Raw genomic sequence first — 18,984 nt, 5'->3', positions numbered from 1 at the left:
TATACTAGCATGAGCTAATTAAATATATAGTTAGTCTATAATATATATAAACTAAATTGACTAATAATAGTTTAGTATATATAAATATCATACTATTACAATATTATTACCATGTAACACTAAATTACTAACGTATAAATAAAATAACATGTAATACTAATGTATAAACACTAAAATGCATAATAACATGTAATACTAATGGATAAACACTAATCTATAAATTTATAATAATATATAATACTAATGTATAATAACTAAAGTATTAATCATATAAATATGTAATACTATTATACTAATATATAATACTAATTATTCTTTAGCTATTAATAGGAATAAGTTAGACACTAATTATAGTAAAAGTATAATGAGTTAATAACATGTAATTACATACTATTTATAAAAACTATAATACAAGTCTATAGACTATAACATGTAATTGTTAATAACATGTAATACTATAGTATAATAATATTTAATTGTCAATAATCAATCCTATAGTACAAGTATAAATACTAACAATAATAATATTATAGACTTATAGTCTACATTTAATACCAATGTATAATAATACTAGTATAATAATTATATTTAAATTTTAGTCAATATAGTACGAATCTATTTAAATAATAATTTTTATTAATTAATACTTACAATTAAATTGAGTGATAAAAAAATTAAAAAAATTATAAATAAGAATGATAAGTCGATAACATATAATTAGATAATATAATATGATAATATGTTAAAAATATTATATGAATCTATGATTAATGATAACATATAATTAATAATAATCAATACTAACAATTATAAATACTATAAATAAAAAAATTAAAACCCTAAACAAAGATTAAAATTAAATTTAGTGTATCCATGAAAATCAAAGAAAACGGCGCAGTTTTTCAACACCACCACCGCTACCTTCCCCCCCGCGAACGACCGGCGCGGCCTCAGGACCCTCACCCAGTCACTCTCGTCTCTCTCTCTCTCTCTCCCCCTCATAATTTCCATTTTCCTTCGGCTTCAAAAAACCGTAGCCTCCACAGGACCACTCTCGTCTCTCTCTCTCCCTGCGAGTCTCCATCTCACCCTGCAACAGTCCCCCTGACCCTGATCCAGTCCTCCCCGACTCTCGTCTCTCTCTCGCCGAGTGGCCGCGCGACCTCACCCTGACCTAGTAACCACCCCCGCAGGCAGCGGTCGACACGGTAAGCCTCACTCTCTTCTCCCTTCGTCTTCTCCCTCTGTGTAAAATGTGAATCTGTGTAATTTTGCGTTGTGATGATATTGTTGTGTAAAATCTGTGTAATGTTGTGATGATATAGTTGTGTAAAATCTGTGTAATTTTGTGTTGATGAGTTTGTGTAAAATCTGTGTAATTTTGTGATGATGAGTTTGTATAAAATATGTGTAACTAAAATAGGATGGATGTTGCAGACTTGCAGTTGATGAGTTTGAGTTAATATTGGGGCTGTTTTTGTTGGGATGTTTTGAAGGAATAAACTGTGATTATACTTGTTTGGATGGATGTTGCAGTTGATGAGTTTGTGTAAAATCTGTGTAACTAAAATCGAATGAGTTTGGGGCTGCTTTTTTGTTGTTGCAAGGAATGATTGGATAAAACTGTGATTATACCGGGGCTGTTTTAATTTGAGTTAATAATGGGGCTGTTTTTGTTGGGATGTTTTGAATGAATAAACTGTGATTATACTTGTTTTTGGAGCTGTTTTTATTTGTGTGTTGTGGTTTGGGGCTGTTTATATATTAGTATGATGCTAAAGTTGGAACTGTTTTAGTGAACATGTGGGCTGTTTTATTTTCTTTCTGTAATTGATGGTGTGGTTGGGCAGTTAATCTGTGTTCCACAAGGTTGAACATTTGTATAAGTACAAAGTTGAAGTTTTATCACCTTTAGGAATTCAGACTTGACGAAATCACCTCTTTTTGATAAACTAATTTAGTGCATATACGACATAAGTTGTCATGTTATTTCCTGAAAGTCCTGCTGATGTCTGTTTTGTGCCTTACAATCTTGAAATCATGAAAAGAAAGATTGGATAACTTATATCACGTTCCTTGGTTGAATTGAGAGGACCATCAACAATGCTTTCATTTGATTTTTGGAGTTTGTAGGATCATTGAACTGTTAGTGGTTGGAGTTTGTTAGTCTCTTTGAACTGTTATATAGTTCTTGGAGTTCAGGAACTCCTAAATTTCATGGTATTAATGTTATTCTCTGTGAAATTCATGGAGGATAATGGATATTTACTGCATAGCAAAATTCATAGTTAGCTCTATTGTCATTATCATTTTCTGGTTGGCATGGCAAAATATTTTCTAACTAAAATCTTTTCATTTTTTTTTAAGCACAACTTAGAAGTTGGAATGGTAGTGTGGCACTTGGAACATTTAATTTGTTGTAATCTGTTTGTTGTTGGTAACACTTAATTTGGTTGGCACTTAAAAAATGTTTGTTGTAATTGTTGTAAGAACATATTATTATGATTGAAGTGGATGATGAGTGTGGATGTTTATTGTAGACTTGAAGTGATTAGTTGGATGTGGATGATGCATTGATGGGGGTGGATGTTTATTGCAGTGATTAGTCATTTTTAATTTTTTTTTTTAATTTTTTGAAGCATGTTAGTAACTTCGTATGTTACTTGTTTTTATTTAGTTTTATTTTTTGTTATGTTTTTAGTAAAAAGTAAATTATTTACTTTAGATTGTGATTTTTGAAAAAAAAAAAAAATTTAAAAGCTCACACAAAAAATTCTTTTTAAAAAGTGTGCCAAATATGAAGTTGAAAACAGTAAAAAAAAAAGAAGCCCAAAACAAAGCCCAAAGCCGACTCCGCTCCGACTTCTCTCCGACAAGTCGGAGTCTGAGTCAGAGCGGAGGATAAACATGTCACAGTCGGAGTCAGAGGATGGCCATACCGACTCCGACTTGGTCAGTGCTCAGCCCTATCCACGACTCCACCCTCTCCCAAATCAGAAACACGTCGACTCCCCAAGGCTTGGAGCGTCACCATTGAGCCATCGTCACCACCTTCGCAACCGTCGCTTGGATTCATGGCTGTAACCTCACCATTGAGCCACCGTCGCTCCATCCCAAAGCTTGAAACCCAAGCCCCTCCAGCGTCCTCTCCCAAATTTGAAATCCTAAGAGCTCAGCCGCCTCCCATCTATTGGACTCCCCAAAGCCTGAGGCCAACCCCCTCACCACTGAGCCTACCGTCGCCTCTGGTTGTTACCATGGTGTAGATCTCCATTTACGCCGTGGTCTGGGTTCCCTCACGTAAAAACTGAGTTTGTTACGCTATATCTATCTATCATGTAATTTCTTTATTGTTTTAATTTTTCTTGCATGAATTGCCCCTCGAATTACTCTATGGATTTATGTTTGCTAAGATATGTCTCCTGCTCAATGCGATAGCTAAATCGAGCCTAGAAAATCCAGCTGAAATGCAAAGTAGTTTATGAAATTGTCTGCTGAAATGGCCTTATGATTATAGTAGTTTATAAAATTATAGAATGTATATAAAGAGGAAAAAAACTGTTTAGTTTTCTAAAATTGGATTAAAATTAAGGAAAGTATTCAACTTGTGCCATTGGAAATTTGGCATTTGGGAAATTGTAGAATGTATTTGAAGAGGAGAAAAACAGTTTAGTTTTATAAAATTGGATTAAAATTTAGGAAAGTATTTAACTTGAAATACATTGGCAATTTGGCATTTAGGAAATTATAGAATGTATTTCAAGTGGAGAAAAACAGTTTAATTTAGGAAAGCATGAATCATACTATTCTGTTTAATATATTTTAGATAACAATCTACAAAAATGATTGAGATTGGTTCTTATAGTCATAGCACAATATAGACAGAATGGAGGAAGGGCCATAACACGATTCTTTTTAGCACTTCATTTTTATGGGCCTCTGTCAGCAACCAGACCATATTGATCACGTGTGACAAACTTTAGCTCAAAAATCATGCATGAAATGACTGAAAATAGTAAATAAATTTAGAATAATAGTGGAAGGGACAGAAACTTAGAAGTATATATGTGATTGATTATTGAATGAATACTCTATTAATCTTGAAAACCCACGTTAAATTTTTAGCTTACATATGTATATGGTTTGGGTTGGACGCATTATGAGTCTGGTCTTCACATAAACTAGTAATTTATAATCTTCTAATCACCTTCGAGGTTGTCAAGAAAACCTTACTCGAGTCAAATTGATGGAATGCACAAAGCTAGCTAACTGTATAGGGTCTAATTTTCAATAGACATAATATGTAGATCCTATAAACAATATAAATAAAATGCTTAATAAATATTGATGTAGGTTTTAGAATTCAGGCAAAAGCTTTAGGGAATCCTTACTGTCGCAAACAATAAGTTGCAGGTTTTGGTGCCCATATATTGTCCAAACTTGACACCAAACTCTAATTTAGGATACTTTACAATTCGAACTGTGTAGTCAAACTGAAATAATCAATAAAGTATATATGGGGAATTGAATATGTTAGCTGCTATATAATCTTGGAAATGAGTGTTGTAGGAGACTAGAAGTTACACTGCGAACGTATAACGGGGATAATTTAGATAATACTTTGCAGATCAGCTGCAAACAAACGTCTATGTGAGCTCCTGCTATAAATGTCTTTAGAATCAAATGAAGGGTTAATCTTCTAAGCATGTAATCAATGCCGGCTTGCCAAGTTTCTGCTTTTAAGCACAAGATGCCAGTAGCAAGAACTGAATTGTATTAATAAACATAAAGCAGATTATGAAATAGCTAACATAAACTTTATATCTTGTATTCATGCCTTTTTTTTCTTTTGACAAAATATTGCTGGGGTGTAACTGCTGGGTTGATAGTTTTGAAAATATCACTTGGGGTGAAAGATTTTTGTAGTTCATATTGACACAATGTCTGAGGCATGTAGTAGCACTACCAATATCTCATGCTCAAGAAACAAACGTGTGTGTAGTCCAAGTTTACTTTAGACAGGGTATATCCATCTTTGCTATTTAGTGTAGCATTAATCCTAGCCATACACCCTATCTTCTCTGTTTGTCTTGGCTTGAGAACAATGACAGCCTTACTCTTTGATGTGCTTTGTCGCGCACATACCAATATAAACCATCTGGCATTCCCATCGTCTCCCTGTTTAGAATTCCTTTTACACACCCCAAATCCCTTCTGCTTACCATACTTCATATAGTAAGACCAAACTTCTTCTACCGATGAAAATGTCATTCCAACCTTAGGTTCTTCAATGGTTTCATCACACTCATTATCTGCATGTACCACCTCATCATACATTCATTGTAACGCTCCAATGGAAGGCCCAAACAACATGGCCTATACTCAAAAAGGACTAATTAATGATACAATTGGAGCCCCATTGGAACCTTATAAAGAGCAAGAACTTCTCATTCCCAAGCAATGTGGGATCCCATACACCACCTACCTTTATCCATATCATATGGGGTATCACAATCTACCCCCCTTAAATTCCTGACGTCCTCATCGGGCCTGTCTATTGTAGGTGGCATGACTCAAATCCCACATTTCTGGTTGTGATAGTCTCTGATACCATTTGTAACGCCCCAATGGAAGGTCCAAACAACATGGCCTATACTCCAAAAGGACTAGTCAATGATACAATTGGAGCCCCATTGGAACCTTATAAAGAGCAAGAACTTCTCATTCCCAAGCAATGTGGGATCCCATACACCACCTACCCTTATCCATATTATATGGGGTATCACATTCATACTCATCATCTGCATGTCCTACCTCATCACCCTCATAATTTGCTAGTCCTACCTCATCACCCTCATTTTCTGCATATCCCATGTCAAAATCCATTGCAAGTCCAACCTTTAAATTATCTAAGAAGATGCAACCATATGCAAATAAAGATTAAAAAAAAATTCTGGGTTTGATATTGCAGTTTTTGTAGTGTTATCCTAATGTCAACAATAAAACTCATAAGGTTTAGAATGTCAACAATAAAACTAGAACCAAATTATCAATAAAGACTCAAGGTAATCCCATAAGGTTTAGAATGTCAACAATAAAACTGAAACCAAATTTATACATATGAGAGTAGTCAAAATATCTAATGTATTATTAAACCATGCAATCCTACACAAATTCAATTTAACTAAATCCCAAAGTAACTGTAGCTAGTAGTATGTATTAAAAATTACAAAGAAAAGTTGAGATTTGAAATAGCTAACATGGAGCAAAGGGCTTTTTGCACATGAATTTAGACGTATTAGACCAGCTTTTTCAAGGTCTGACAATAGTGTGCATAGACAGAACCAAGCAATCATTACAACTCATTTAACTTTTTACATGGAAGAATTTTCGGTAATGTTAAAAAAATATCATGTTTGCTATGAAATAAATATCATGTTGCAATAAGTTTTATTGCAATCGTAAAAGGTGTGAATCACTTAAGAAATTGTTAATAAGACACGAAGTTCAAAGTTGTAAATGAGTTCAATCTTATTATCCTCATGACTCAACCATTTGTCCGCATGTTTCCTTTTCAACTGCTCCTAGACACTTCAGTTCTAATAGAGCTTAATGAAAGAGAAATCCTACCCACATGGAAGTCAAAAGTTCTCTCCACAGGATAATCCAAATTGATATTCTTTGTGGTCCCCCTTTCTTCCCCTCGAAAATTTTAAATGCAAAACAAAATTGATAGTTGTCCTAAAAGGAACAGAACAATCCAAATTGATATTCTTAGTGGTCCCTGTTTCCCAAACGAATTCCACCGAAAAAAATCTGGCCCCTCAATGGATACCTATTTTCCTGAATCTTCAACCCAAAAACATAATAGAAGAAAACAAAAAACGTGGACCCGATACCCCATTCTTTGGATGAACACAAAACAGAGTTGAAGATCCCATAAACGTAAAAGGTGCGGGATGGGAAAAAGAACAAAGAACATCAAGCATTGAAATATCCTCTGTACAAAAACTAGTTGCACTGAAATACGTTGGAGTTGTAAGCATTGAGATATTGATATCATCAAAAACAAATCTAAGCAGGTGAAGTTTAAGGACAGTGGGGGAGGTGAAAACTTACCGTTCGGATTCTTGGGGAAGCGAGGCCGGATGAAGGGGAGCCAAAAGAAGGCATCGGAAATTGAGGGCTGCTACCGCGCGGAGTGGAGGCCGGTGCCGAACGGAGGGAGAGGGATTCTGTCAGTATGGGTTTCGGGTTAGGTCATCTGTATGGATGGGAGGGTATTTCTATTTCAGATTGATTTTCCTTTTTTTTTTTTAAATAATTACGTGGCATGACACATTAGTCAGGACTGAACGTCAGGACATAACCTCGGTGACTGTAGAAGAACTCCAAGTTATACTATGAGGTGCAGTAAATCAAAAGCAAAAAAGTCATACTTGCAAGCTACTGTTCACCCACCAAAGGCGCATTTTGCAAAATAATATCAATGGCAAGGAACCCTTTTTCCCTCGGAATTTCTCTTTCTTGTCCCTAGCTTCCCTGCTTCTCCCCCCCTCTTCTCTCTGTCACACTATGCTTCCCTCTTCACCATTTTGTCTCCATTCCTATGTCCAGAAATTTGTGCTTCCGTTTCCTTGCTGGTGGGAGTGTTCTGCTGGTTTCCTCTTCTCTCCGTGTGCTTCTTGTCTTTCATACTCGCCTCTCTTGAACACATCCACAGCACTGACCATACTTTTTGAGGTTAGACTTCTCAAGGTAAGGGCCATTGCTCCTTCTCTCTCTCTCTCTCTCTCTCTCTCTCTAGCATATACCTCACTCTTTACAATTGGACCATCCTCTTTGGATGGTATACCAACAATCACATCTCTCTGGATGTGATCCTTTCACCCTTTTCCTTCTTTTATTCTCAATGCCCAACGAAATTTATTCTCTACCCTTTATCTATTTCAGGCTTAAAGTCTTGTACCTTGCTGTCCAGACACTCAGGGAGTCTGGCCATGAACACGTTTATGATGCCATCCAACTCCTGCTTCAGCTCACTCAAACCTCCGCCCTCTTGGAGGTACGAATATCTCCACCACTTTTTTCCAGTCTTCTATGGATAAATGTTTCCTGGGAAATTATTTCTTAAACCCCCAAATCAGATCGAAGTCTCAGATCTGTTCAATTCTAATTTTTTCTGTGTTTCTTTTTCTAATCTTTTATTTTCCTTTGTCTAACAGATTATTCATGGTCTAGTAGGTGAGTAATCTTTTTTTGCTCCATAATTTAGAAAAAGAAAAGGTTTTGCTTTGAACCAGAATTAATAACTGTGTTCCTAATTAATACAAAGGCCTGGTGACATTTCCGATATCAGTAACGCTGTCACAGATTGGTTGCAGGTTGTATTTGACGTGGGGTATCTTGTGGAGTTTCCCTCAGGTCTCAACCAAAGCTATTCTTATGTAATACCCAATTATCAAATTATTGTTCACTTGGTTTCTAAATCTTTCTGTGACGGATGGGGCCCATGATTGGCAGACTCAGAGTCACATACTTGTGACCTCCCTGGTGATCAGCTGGTCCATCACCGAGGCAAGTGTTACATGATTTTCAGTTTTACTTGCTATATACATCAACTGCATTTTCGCTTTGTATTTTGTTCTGTATTTATGTTAGATGAGTGGTTATATGGTAAACAGTGAACACTGAATGCACACCATGTGTACGAAAAAATTACCGAACCTAGCCCTGTGAGTGTGTATTTCTAAATTTGGTCATTTGGATTTCTTTATTAGAGTTTGAAGTAACATCTTGAATCCATGGAGAATCAGTTACAATGATTAAGTTTGAACAGAAGTTAAAAATGCAGTTCCTAGCTTAAGATTGAACATGTGAGATGTCAACTCTATTGTGCTTCAAGGTACTCTTTATATACCAGAATAGAGTAAAGAACTGGGAATTTTATTTTCGATCCTCAAAATGTACTGGAGCCTGATATCAGTTATAATCATGTTGATTTATTTTATATTGCAGAACATAGGGTAGAAAAGAACTCGTCCAAGAAAAAAAATATTGTTTGGAAAAGAATACGAGAAGTCATTTTTGAGCCAATATTTTGTTACTAAAGATTATTTGGTATTCTTTCTTTGGGATGAAGGAGGCACTTGGTTTTGCACCTTCATGGCTCTTGTTATAAAAATGGCTTTGGCTTTAGGCAAAACATGTAGTTTTAGCCAAAGTTTGGCTTTGGCTTTTGCTAGACCATTACCAATGCTCTAAACTCAAGAAACAGACCAGAGGATAACCTAGTATTTTCTTTATTTTTTGCCGAGCACTTGGCACTTAGGAAGTAATGACATGCCACGTCAGTTTAAGTCAAGAGATTTCTTTTTTTTTTTTTTTCATTTCCCCCCCCCCCCCCAAAAAAAAAAAAAATCCCCCATTTGCGCAGCCCAGCACCGCTGTTACTTCCCGTTGACACCAACTTCACCACCAGCCATCTTCCCCACCGCCAGATATCTCTCTCTCCACTTTCGATCTTGTTGGTACACACATGAGCGGCATCAATGGACTGAGTTGGTACCCACAGATTTACTGAGTCATTGATTGTTTCTAATATTTTGTGTCAGCCTCAGACTAAGGCTCCGTTTGGCTTAGAACACTCCACTATTATTCATTATTTTATTATTATTTTTCACATACTTTTCACTAATTTTCACTACTTTTTACTACTATTCACTATTATTCAATATTTTATCATTACTTTTTCATTACTATTCACAGAATATCTGACATGACCTCATTACCCAAAAGCAATCTAAGTGTTGTATCACTCCGATTTAGGATCATTGCATATGTCTCTGCAAATTTGAATATCTACCTCAAATATAGCATGTTTAAGTGAGAAATTTCGTGCTCTTTCAATAGCTTTGCACCCTTGTTTCTGTTTTATTATGCTGATTTTTTCTGCTATTTATGGATTACTTTCTTGGTTGTAGACTCATCTGGTGGAAGATATCCAAATTCTACATTTTCAGAGCTTCAACCAAGAAAAATTGCTTTAGGTCTAATCACTGCTAAAACTTGCTTTTAAATTCAATATTGAAGGAATGGAGAAGTTAAAGTGCACATAGAGCAAAGGATTAATATTGATCAACAAAGATTCTCTGGCTGCTACAGTTCACAGCTATCCAGTGAGTTAAATGTAGCGGTTTATGCTGGTTTTTTCTGCTATTTATGGATTAATTTCTTGGTTGTAGACCCTTCTGGTGGAAGATATCCTAATTCTACATCTTCAGAACCTTTTGAAGAAAAAATTGCTTTAGGTCTAATGGCTGCTAAAACTTGCTTCTAAATTCAATATTGTAGGAATGGAGAAATTAAAGTACACATAGAGCAAAAGGATTTTTTTTTTTAAGTAATGTAATCTTATTAGAAAGTGCAAAGGGGCACAAACCTAGTACACAGGACAAAAAAAAGAAGGATGGAATTATTTTTGCGATTAAAGGTGGGGTAGGATTTAAACACTAAAGAAGGAATGTGCTGGTCATATATGCATGATACCCTAAGCTCGTATATAACTCCTTATACAGTCCAATTCCACTTGGTACACACCGAGCCTGAGATTTTTATCCATGCTACACATCTACTATTGACATTGTTCGACTTATGAAACAAGTATTGTTTTTGGCTGGGATGGGACTGTTTGGAAGTACTGAAATTTGTTAGTTTAGCCGCTAAATGTTTTAGTTTAGCACGTTCATCTATTCTGAAATGTGCCGAAAGATTTTCCTTACATGTAGGTAAAAAGCCTTCTTGTTATGTGGGTGTTGAATGAGTAAAGCTTTATATTTTTTGCAAGTTCCTATGAGTTAGTTCTTTTAGACCATCTTTTTGCAGGATTAAATGGAGCCAAGATGGAAAGGAAAGGGCTTCAAGGCTAAAGCTCTTGCAGAGCCCATTTCAAAGATTGTATCCCAATTGCGGTCATCTCTAATTCAATCAGATGCTCACGGATTGCTCGTTGGGTGCAGTGTACTAATAGCAGCAGAAGCAGAACAAATTGATCTTCTCGATCGTGCATGCTTTGGTAACCGCAATACTACAGCTGAAAAGGGCAAGGAGTGGTTTCAGCTGGGTTTGGAAGAAGCTTTTTACCTATGCTATTCATTGAAATGCCTCACAATTGTGAGTGACGATCATTGTCCAAAGAATGATGTAGAGCTATGGCAGTGCATGATATCAAAAAAATCAGCTTTCCCTGATTTCTACAAGGCTTATGCGCATCTTCGAATGAAAAATTGGGTCGTTAAGTCTGGTTCCACTTATGGTGTGGACTTTGTTGCCTATCGGCACCATCCCTCTCTGGTCCATTCTGAATATGCTGTGCTTGTTTTGTCCGAAGGAGAGGATGAGGTAAATGGCCGATTGAGGTTGTGGTCTGATCTTCATTGCGCAACTCGACTTAGCGGAAGCGTTGTGAAGACGCTTTTAGTTCTGAAGATCAATAAAAATGGCAATGGTGCTGCCTCTCCATCATCTTTGGAGAAATACACCGTCGTAGAGCGCACAATCACAAGGTGGCGTCCTGAACAATGCCGTGAAAATCCTATGATAGACGAAAAGATTACCAAGTGAGTGCAGACATACATGCAACCTGACATGAAAATTTCATACTTTCAACTTATGTAATGGATCTACAGTCTACTTCTTTTACCAAGGGCTCTAATGACTAATACGTTGATGCAGGCAACGAGAAGCTCTTGGAAAAGCAGCAACTTTGAAGACGAAATTTATCACAAAACATGATGTAAAATTGAAGAAGGGCGTAGTTGGAATCGCAAGCAGTCTTATTGTAGTTAGTGTTAGTCTTACTTTAGTTCTTATTTCCATTATGGTAAGCCGTCGGTTTTGTTTAAATTAAATCTTCTTGAGTTAGAATTTATTGGATTTATGAGTTGATGTAGAAAGTGGAGTTATCTTACCCCTCAGTCCGCACCTGCCATTCTTCGTTGTAAGCTTTGGATTGAAAGAGATGGCCAAGCATTCCAGAAAGTGAATTACCTTTCTCTTGACTCGCCGGGTTGTTAAGAGGATGTATGTCATTGGTGTAAGGATAACACAATATGCCAAAAGGAAAAACACTTCGGACTATAATAAAAAAATAAAAAATGCTTTTTATATAACAAATCAATGCTTCAATCAACGTATTAATCATCCGTAACATGCTTTTTTATTCACCAATCTGATGGATTTTTCTTGTATTTTGATGTGAGTAATCGTGGGCTTGAGTTGTGGAGGCCTGAGAGGCAGAGGCGTATGTATGTATATGCAGCAAGCAAGCATCTGAATTATGAGGAGATGTGAGTTTTGCTAGATGACAAAATATAGAGAAATACTCTAGTTATAAAAAGATTATATAAAATAATTTAACAAATTGATGTGATTTAATGTGATTCGTCAGACTATAAAATTATTTTTATTGTAAAATAAATTTGATAGATCACATGAAATAACGTTAGTTTGTGATATTATTTTTATATAATTCATTTGTCGTAAAACCATGATCTAGGAACATGTTAATGGATTTTTCATGTGATCTTGTCCTTGTCCGTCCGGGGGAAATTTGTTTTCTCCCACCCGGACGTCATTTACATAAGCTTGCTATTGCTACTTATCAAACACGTTGTTGATGTGAAAACTTGTCATTATGATTTGCATAAAAGAAAAGATATTTATATTTTAAATTTTTGGAGTAATTATTCTAAATTAATTACACAGAATTAGTGGGTTTTGAGCATTATACTCCACTCTACATCCTATTTTAAAAGAGGAATAAATACCAATTGAGATAAACTAAGCTCATTTTCCCTTATCAACCAGCTAGCACCACCCCAAAATCACTATGAAAATTAACAAGTGTGTTTAGTGATTTGATTTTGATATTTTGCACTGAAGAGCCAATTTGGAACTGTTTTTCTAGCTGAGAAAATGTACACAAAAACATATACATTACATGTCATTCAAATCCTACCCATCCCCAATAACACTAGTAACATCTTTTTTGTCCCTTTTAAAAGTGATAAGATTGATAAAACTCATGAAAAAGACCTTAAAATCAAGCATATACAACCAAACTTTAATTAATACAAATGATCAGTTCACCTGTCCAAGACAAGCCAGCCCTTAAAAGTTAAATCAATACCCAAATCTCCATATTACATCATTCTTGAAATATTAAGCTTCATAAGTATTAGTTGTTCCTCCCCCACCATAGTTAAAGCTGGATCCTACTAGGTCGTGCCTTGGTCATCCTCGCCTCGCCGAAGGGTTCGTCATTGTCCATCCTGCGGTTGTTCCTAAATGCGGCATAGCCAATCACATAAAAGATTACCAGGATGATTAACACAACAATGTTAATCACGGAAACCTTCCTCCAGCTCTTCTTGAGGCTAGCAAGAACACCAGCTTTACAGGAGTCACAGGAATAGCAAAGTTGGTCTTGTTCATTGCTCCACTTGGAGCAGTCAAGGTTGCTTCCCACCATGCCTCCTCCAGGGTTCCAGAATGTCTCGTTTGCATAGACATAGCCACATTCTGTGGGGGGCTTGCAGCAACCAGACTATGTAACAAAACCAAACAGTACATTAAATGTGGAATCACTGCTTGTGACAGGCCGAGCCCATGTCACCGAGCACACTTATTAAGAGGGAGTATAGCCCACACATGATATAAAGCGAGTCTTACAGTATTATTTGATTATCTCTTTTATCTTAAATCCGAAAATTCTAATAAAAATTCCAAAAGATGTTGATCATATAGAAAAATAAAACCTAAGAGAAAAACATATTCCCCTTAAAAAGTGTCTCTCGAATCCAGTTAAAGAGGATAAAACCTGGTCCACTTAAAAAAAAAAAAAAGTAAAGCCATACCAACCCCAACCCAAAACCTACAAAGAGTAGCTAAGGAGAACATTCTTTCTGAAAATTTTGGGGATGGAAAGGAATATTTTTTTTTTTTATTCTTTCCCTGCCTTTTGGCTAAAAGATAAAGAGTACTGAGGAAAGGGACAGCCTCTCTGGGTCATGCATGTCTATATCTTTGCTTATCTTAAACGTGACAAATAATCCTACTTTTTTTACATTTTTTAAATCTTAAGGCCGATATTAAAAATTATCTCATCATTATAATTTTTTTAAAATTTTTCGTAAAATATAATAAATAATTTAATTTTTTTAAATTTTAATAAAAATTATATTCTAATAATATTTTATTCAAATTTTAATAAAATATCTCATCATATATCATATCATCTGCGTAACCGCTAAGTTATAGACAGCAAGCAAAACCAAAAGTTATCGAAAATCATGTCGTTTCGACACGTTCCCATAATGACATAATGGATCTCGTAGATGTTGGGTTCCCATTCATTTGAAAAACAGCATTATGAGGCCTCCTTGATTGAGGGCTGAGTTCAAGTCAAATCCCCCCCCACATGCCCTTTGCGTTTCTAACGGAGATCTACAACTCAAACCAGGTCTAATCTTCTGTCTTCCTTTTTTTTTTCCCTTTGACTTTAAACCTTAAAAAATCCTAATATCTTTCTTCCAAGATATCATTACTGAAATGGCAGAAGGAGGAACAAGAAAAGAAAAGGGAAACTCCTTTACTCACAGCTCCAGAAATTGAACCCAAATAAAGGCTACAAATTAAGCTCCCTAATCAATGATATTTCTATATCTGCTAAAGACCCATAACTTTGGAATTTTCTGTGTTAGACTTGAGATATATGAAATAGGAAAAGAAACTCTTTTCCGGGTATTACCAGAACGAAGACGAAAGAAGAAAAAATAACAGCAGAAAACGAGATAGATTTTTTACTTACAGTTTGCTCATAGCCCAGAAATTAAACCCACATAAAGGCTGTATATTAAGTTCCCTAATCAATGATATTTCTATGCTGAAGACCCAAAACTTTGCAAGCCAACCACATAGAATTTTCTGAATCAGACTTTAGATATATGAACCAAGAAAAGAAACTCTTTCTGGGTGTTTCCAGATTAACGAATAAAGATGAGAAAAAAACAAAAGCTTACCTCTATGGGGTTGAGCTTTCTGAGATAAAACATATCAGCAGTTTCAGGCACACCTCCAAAAGTCCTCCCCATCTTGCCACAAGCCTTAGAGTCCCTAATGCAGGAGCTGATCTTAGACCAGTAGCTTTCATCCGCAACGCGATCCTTGAGCCAACCCGAGTAGTCCTGCAGATAATACTCGGAGTAAGCCCTGTTCAGCACGTGACGGCCGGACCCCTTGTCCGTAACCGCGTAGGCGAAGATGATGAACCCTATCAACGCGGCGATGATGAAGAACATGACGAAGAGGTAGAGGCGCATGAGGAAAGTGTTACGGTAACAGGCGCCAGCGAAACCAGCAAGGGAGACGGTCATTATGGAGACCCCAATGACTATGAGGGGCCATTGCAGGAACTTGAGGCAGTCAGTGTTGTTGGCCCTGGTGCTCAGCCATATTCCTCCTCCTAGGATTGGGATCGAGAGGAGGAAGGTCGAGAAGTTTAGCAACCCTATCACATGGTTACTGTTTCTCATCTTTGATTCTTTCTCAATCTTCTGTTATCTCTCTTTCTTTTCTCTGATCTTGATCTTTCTCTTCTTCTACTTGCAGTCCTCGAAGACTAACATGTTAGAGCAATGACATTAAATAAGCAGTGCAGCTGTCCATTTTGTACATGGTGTTTGAGTGTGGGGAATGCCTAATTAGCTTTTGCCTAACAAAAATATAAAAAATAAAACTAACTTTTTTATATAATTTTTAATAGATGTAAAATGAATTAATAAAAAAAAAATAATTATAATATTTTATGAATAAAGTTAGATATAGTTATAGATGGTATAAATATATTATATTTTTTAAAACAATAATAGAATATAACATTAAAAAATTATTATTTTTTATATGAATCATATATTTATTTATTTATTTTTCTTAAAATGAGGGCATGTTTGGGCCTTGGGGTTTGTTCTTTTTATCAGATGTAGGTGGGAAATTGGGAATGATAACAGAGTGAAAGGATGTTTAATAAAGAAGAGTGGAAGTACACTTTAATGGAGAATCTATCAGAGGTGTCTACCCATGTGAGCCCATAACGTTCGTGTATTAGACTAGATTGGACTAGATTCCAAGATATTTATTTCCTTTGACTTCATTTGAATATATCTAGCAAAGCTTGATTTTAAGATTGAGTTACGATGTTTACAAATATAAAAAGAATATACATAAATAAATTTATAAATTTTTATGATTTTATGTTAAATTTATTTTATAATAAAAATAATTTTACAATTTAACATATTGCATCAAGATACATCAGTTTGTAAATTTACTTTTATATAATCTATTTGTTATTAAAATATTTCTCTTATAAATTACAATGTGGTGCATAAATATATGACTTTATTGTAGAAATAATGTTCTTCATTCTATTTTTTATGATTCTAAGTTACAAGTGCTGATATAACACAGCTCGAGCGGTCGTTATTAAGTGGTAAATATAACATTATCCATAATAAATTATCGATTTGGAGTTGTTAGCTCCTTCCTTATCCAGTTATCGGTCGTGATCCGATGGTTATGCATGCTTTTCAACAGATTCGTTGGCACTCTACTTACCACACATATTACTTGAGCCACAAGTCGGAACATGAGTGATTAAATATTTAAAGCAAAAAATGGAATCAGCGAGACAAGACATAAAATTTAAGTGATTCAATAACATATATGTCTATAGGCTATATCTATAGAGTTTATCTCAAATGATAATCAAAGATATAGCATGATGCATGGCAGTACAAAAGATTAATACAATATCAAAATTAATTTTTATTGAATCGGATCACATCAATCGGAAGGTCACAATATATGTCCTTCAGCCCAGTTTGGCACCACCCAGTCTTACCACCACCACCAGTGACTCCCCCTCACGCCAGCGACCAAGCCAGCCACTACTGATCTTCTCCATGCGCAACTCTCTCTCTCCCCTGCAGTAACCCAACTAAAATGGATTTAACCCATTTCTCTCTACTTGCACTGCCGTACGCAGCCATCCAGCCTCACCGTCACCACCGACGACTCTCCCTCATGCCGGCGACCAAGCCAGCCACCATCGATCTTCTCCACGTGCAACTCTCTCTCCCCTGCGGTAACCCAACCGAAATGGGTTTCATCCATTTCTATCCACTTGCGTTGCCGTACGCGGCCACCCAGGCCACCGCACCTCCACCACCTCTCGCAGACCCAGCCATCACGAACCTCCCTCTCCCTCTTCATCGCACACTGGCATTCGCATGCAAGCAGTGAACTCTCGGCTCATAATACAACACAGTGGCAAGAGACTTTGTTTAAACTACTTCAAACGTGTTTGGCATGTGAAGTCTCTTCGTCCATACGAAAATATTTAAAAAGTGTTGAGAAGTGTTCATTACCCAAACTTGCCAGACTCTAGAAAACTCGAGAAAGCATATATTGTTGTAGAAGGTGAAACTAAGAGGTTGGGGCTAACTTCTCCTTCTTACTTAGATTAATCATAGTTGGTTTTTAAATTTATAAAGTCTCGTTTAGATATAAAAAATATTTTATTATAATTTATTTAATTTTATTATTATAATTTTTTTAAATTTTTATATAAAATATAATAAATAATTTAATTTTTTAAAATTATAAAATAATAATAATATTAAAAAATAATATTTTATTTAATTTTAAATTTTCATTCGAAAATCTAATCGTCTAAACCGGATCTAGAAGTTCAGAAAGGTAAACTGGATGCCGAGAAATTCGAGGAGAACTTTAGCTTTATTGAAGTGTGACGCTGCAAACTTACGTGTCTCAAGAATCAGATTCCACTCCACTTCGAAATTTTCGCACCATCCAACAAAATGGGGTCACCGCCAACTTTACTAGAAATTTCAGTTCTCCCACGTACTGACGTGCTCAACCCTATGTTCAATTGCATCTATTTTAATTAGAATTTTAAAGAGCTCACCTCATGGCAATCCAATCTAGACGAGATTAAAAATCACCCAATTGCTAAGTTCTTCTTGACTTTCATGTCAAGAAATATGAGATTGAGAGAAGAAGAGGACAGGGTGCTGTTGAACCGACAAGAGAGAGAGAGAGATAGTGACATGAGAAGGAAGAAAGATTGAGAGAGCTATAGAGGAAAGAGAGGGGGGAAAGAAAGAGACGGAGATGATTAGATTAAATCTTGAAACAAAGTCATTTTGTTAAAAAATTATCTTTTAATATACATATATATATATATATGGGTTGGATCGGATGGACGGGGTAAATCTTGGGAGGGCTTAGGTACCGCCCGAGTCCCGTTCTTGGCTCCCAACTAGACAGATGTTGGACAGGATGGAGCAAGGAGGTGGGTGGCGGTTCCCCACCTCCCAAACCTATGTTCAACTGCATCTATTTCAATCAAGATTTTTATAGAGCACACCTCATGACAATCCAAATCTAGGGCAGGTTTGGGAGATGGGATGAGACACAAAATTTTCATCTCATCCCATCTTATCATTACACATTTTTCAAATCCTCATACAAAATATAATAAACAATTCAACTTTTTAAATCTCAATTCAACTTTTTCAAATCTCAGTACAATAATAATACTAAAATAAAATATTTTAAATATTAAAACAAAACATAAAATTATCATCTCACCCTCCAAAACTACCCTAAATCACTTAAGTGGTGACTTCTTCTTGACTTCTTGTCAAGAAATATGAGACTGACTTTGAATAGCCATTTTCCGTTTGTTTTGTTTTATTATTATTATTTCTAACTTTGTATAAAACTATTTGGGGGCATTTGTTTGGGTCTCGCACTCCCACGGTTTTGCACTATTTTTAAATTTAGTGTTTATTCTGCTCATAAAAAAAAAAAGGTAATAAAAATTGAATTAAAAAAAAAAAC

At 35.7% G+C, this 18,984-nt stretch overlaps 3 protein-coding genes across 10 annotated transcripts; 2 read left to right on the top strand and 1 right to left on the bottom strand.

Annotated features, from left to right (window-relative positions):
* The first annotated feature begins 903 nt into the window (after positions 1–903).
* LOC109019374 (tRNA-splicing endonuclease subunit Sen2-1-like) lies at positions 904–12,053 on the top strand. 8 transcript variants are annotated; one of them, XM_035690406.1, is made up of 7 exons: positions 7,990–8,065; positions 8,226–8,244; positions 8,385–8,424; positions 8,524–8,577; positions 9,984–10,178; positions 10,870–11,618; positions 11,734–12,053. In XM_035690406.1, the coding sequence occupies exons 6-7, from the start codon at positions 10,891–10,893 to the stop codon at positions 11,906–11,908; spliced, it is 903 nt and encodes a 300-aa protein (XP_035546299.1). In that variant the 5' UTR covers positions 7,990–8,065; positions 8,226–8,244; positions 8,385–8,424; positions 8,524–8,577; positions 9,984–10,178; positions 10,870–10,890; the 3' UTR covers positions 11,909–12,053. The 8 variants fall into 8 exon arrangements, with proteins under 8 accessions (XP_035546305.1, XP_035546306.1, XP_035546304.1 ...); XM_035690411.1 differs by lacking the exons at positions 7,990–8,065; positions 8,226–8,244 and adding an exon at positions 905–1,208; XM_035690410.1 differs by lacking the exons at positions 7,990–8,065; positions 8,226–8,244 and adding an exon at positions 905–1,208 and having other exon boundaries at positions 8,374–8,424.
* LOC118343756 (very-long-chain (3R)-3-hydroxyacyl-CoA dehydratase PASTICCINO 2-like) lies at positions 2,908–10,339 on the top strand. Its single transcript, XM_035690042.1, has 10 exons — positions 2,908–2,952; positions 7,083–7,241; positions 7,749–7,849; positions 7,954–8,065; positions 8,226–8,244; positions 8,336–8,424; positions 8,524–8,577; positions 8,783–8,799; positions 9,103–9,170; positions 10,218–10,339. The coding sequence occupies exons 1-10, from the start codon at positions 2,908–2,910 to the stop codon at positions 10,337–10,339; spliced, it is 786 nt and encodes a 261-aa protein (XP_035545935.1).
* A 1,037-nt stretch (positions 12,054–13,090) lies between the features above and the next one.
* LOC108988581 (tetraspanin-3-like) lies at positions 13,091–15,691 on the bottom strand. The gene is made up of 2 exons (XM_018961894.2): positions 15,081–15,691; positions 13,091–13,606 (listed from the first exon to the last, which is right to left on the bottom strand). Exons 1-2 carry the CDS (start codon positions 15,591–15,593, stop codon positions 13,262–13,264), a joined length of 858 nt encoding a protein of 285 aa, XP_018817439.1. The 5' UTR covers positions 15,594–15,691; the 3' UTR covers positions 13,091–13,261.
* Positions 15,692–18,984: the final 3,293 nt, after the last annotated feature.

The sequence above is a fragment of the Juglans regia genome, chromosome 5 (genome assembly GCF_001411555.2).
Source record: "Juglans regia cultivar Chandler chromosome 5, Walnut 2.0, whole genome shotgun sequence".
Taxonomy (NCBI): Eukaryota; Viridiplantae; Streptophyta; class Magnoliopsida; order Fagales; family Juglandaceae; genus Juglans; species Juglans regia.
This window is presented reverse-complemented; position numbering and strand designations above follow the sequence as displayed.

Bases quoted from the DNA above. Each gene is read 5' to 3' on its own strand.
- LOC109019374 (XM_035690413.1), top strand. From the start codon at position 10,891: ATGGAGCCAAGATGGAAAGGAAAGGGCTTCAAGGCTAAAGCTCTTGCA. The intron at 11,619-11,733 runs GTGAGTGCAGAC...ACGTTGATGCAG, and splicing joins ATAGACGAAAAGATTACCAA to GCAACGAGAAGCTCTTGGAA.
- LOC108988581 (XM_018961894.2), bottom strand. From the start codon at position 15,593: ATGAGAAACAGTAACCATGTGATAGGGTTGCTAAACTTCTCGACCTTC. The intron at 13,607-15,080 runs GTAAGCTTTTGT...TTTGTTACATAG, and splicing joins GAAAGCTCAACCCCATAGAG to TCTGGTTGCTGCAAGCCCCC.
- LOC118343756 (XM_035690042.1), top strand. From the start codon at position 2,908: ATGTCACAGTCGGAGTCAGAGGATGGCCATACCGACTCCGACTTG. The intron at 2,953-7,082 runs GTCAGTGCTCAG...AAATCTAAGCAG, and splicing joins GCCATACCGACTCCGACTTG to GTGAAGTTTAAGGACAGTGG. The intron at 7,850-7,953 runs GTATACCAACAA...TATCTATTTCAG, and splicing joins TGGACCATCCTCTTTGGATG to GCTTAAAGTCTTGTACCTTG.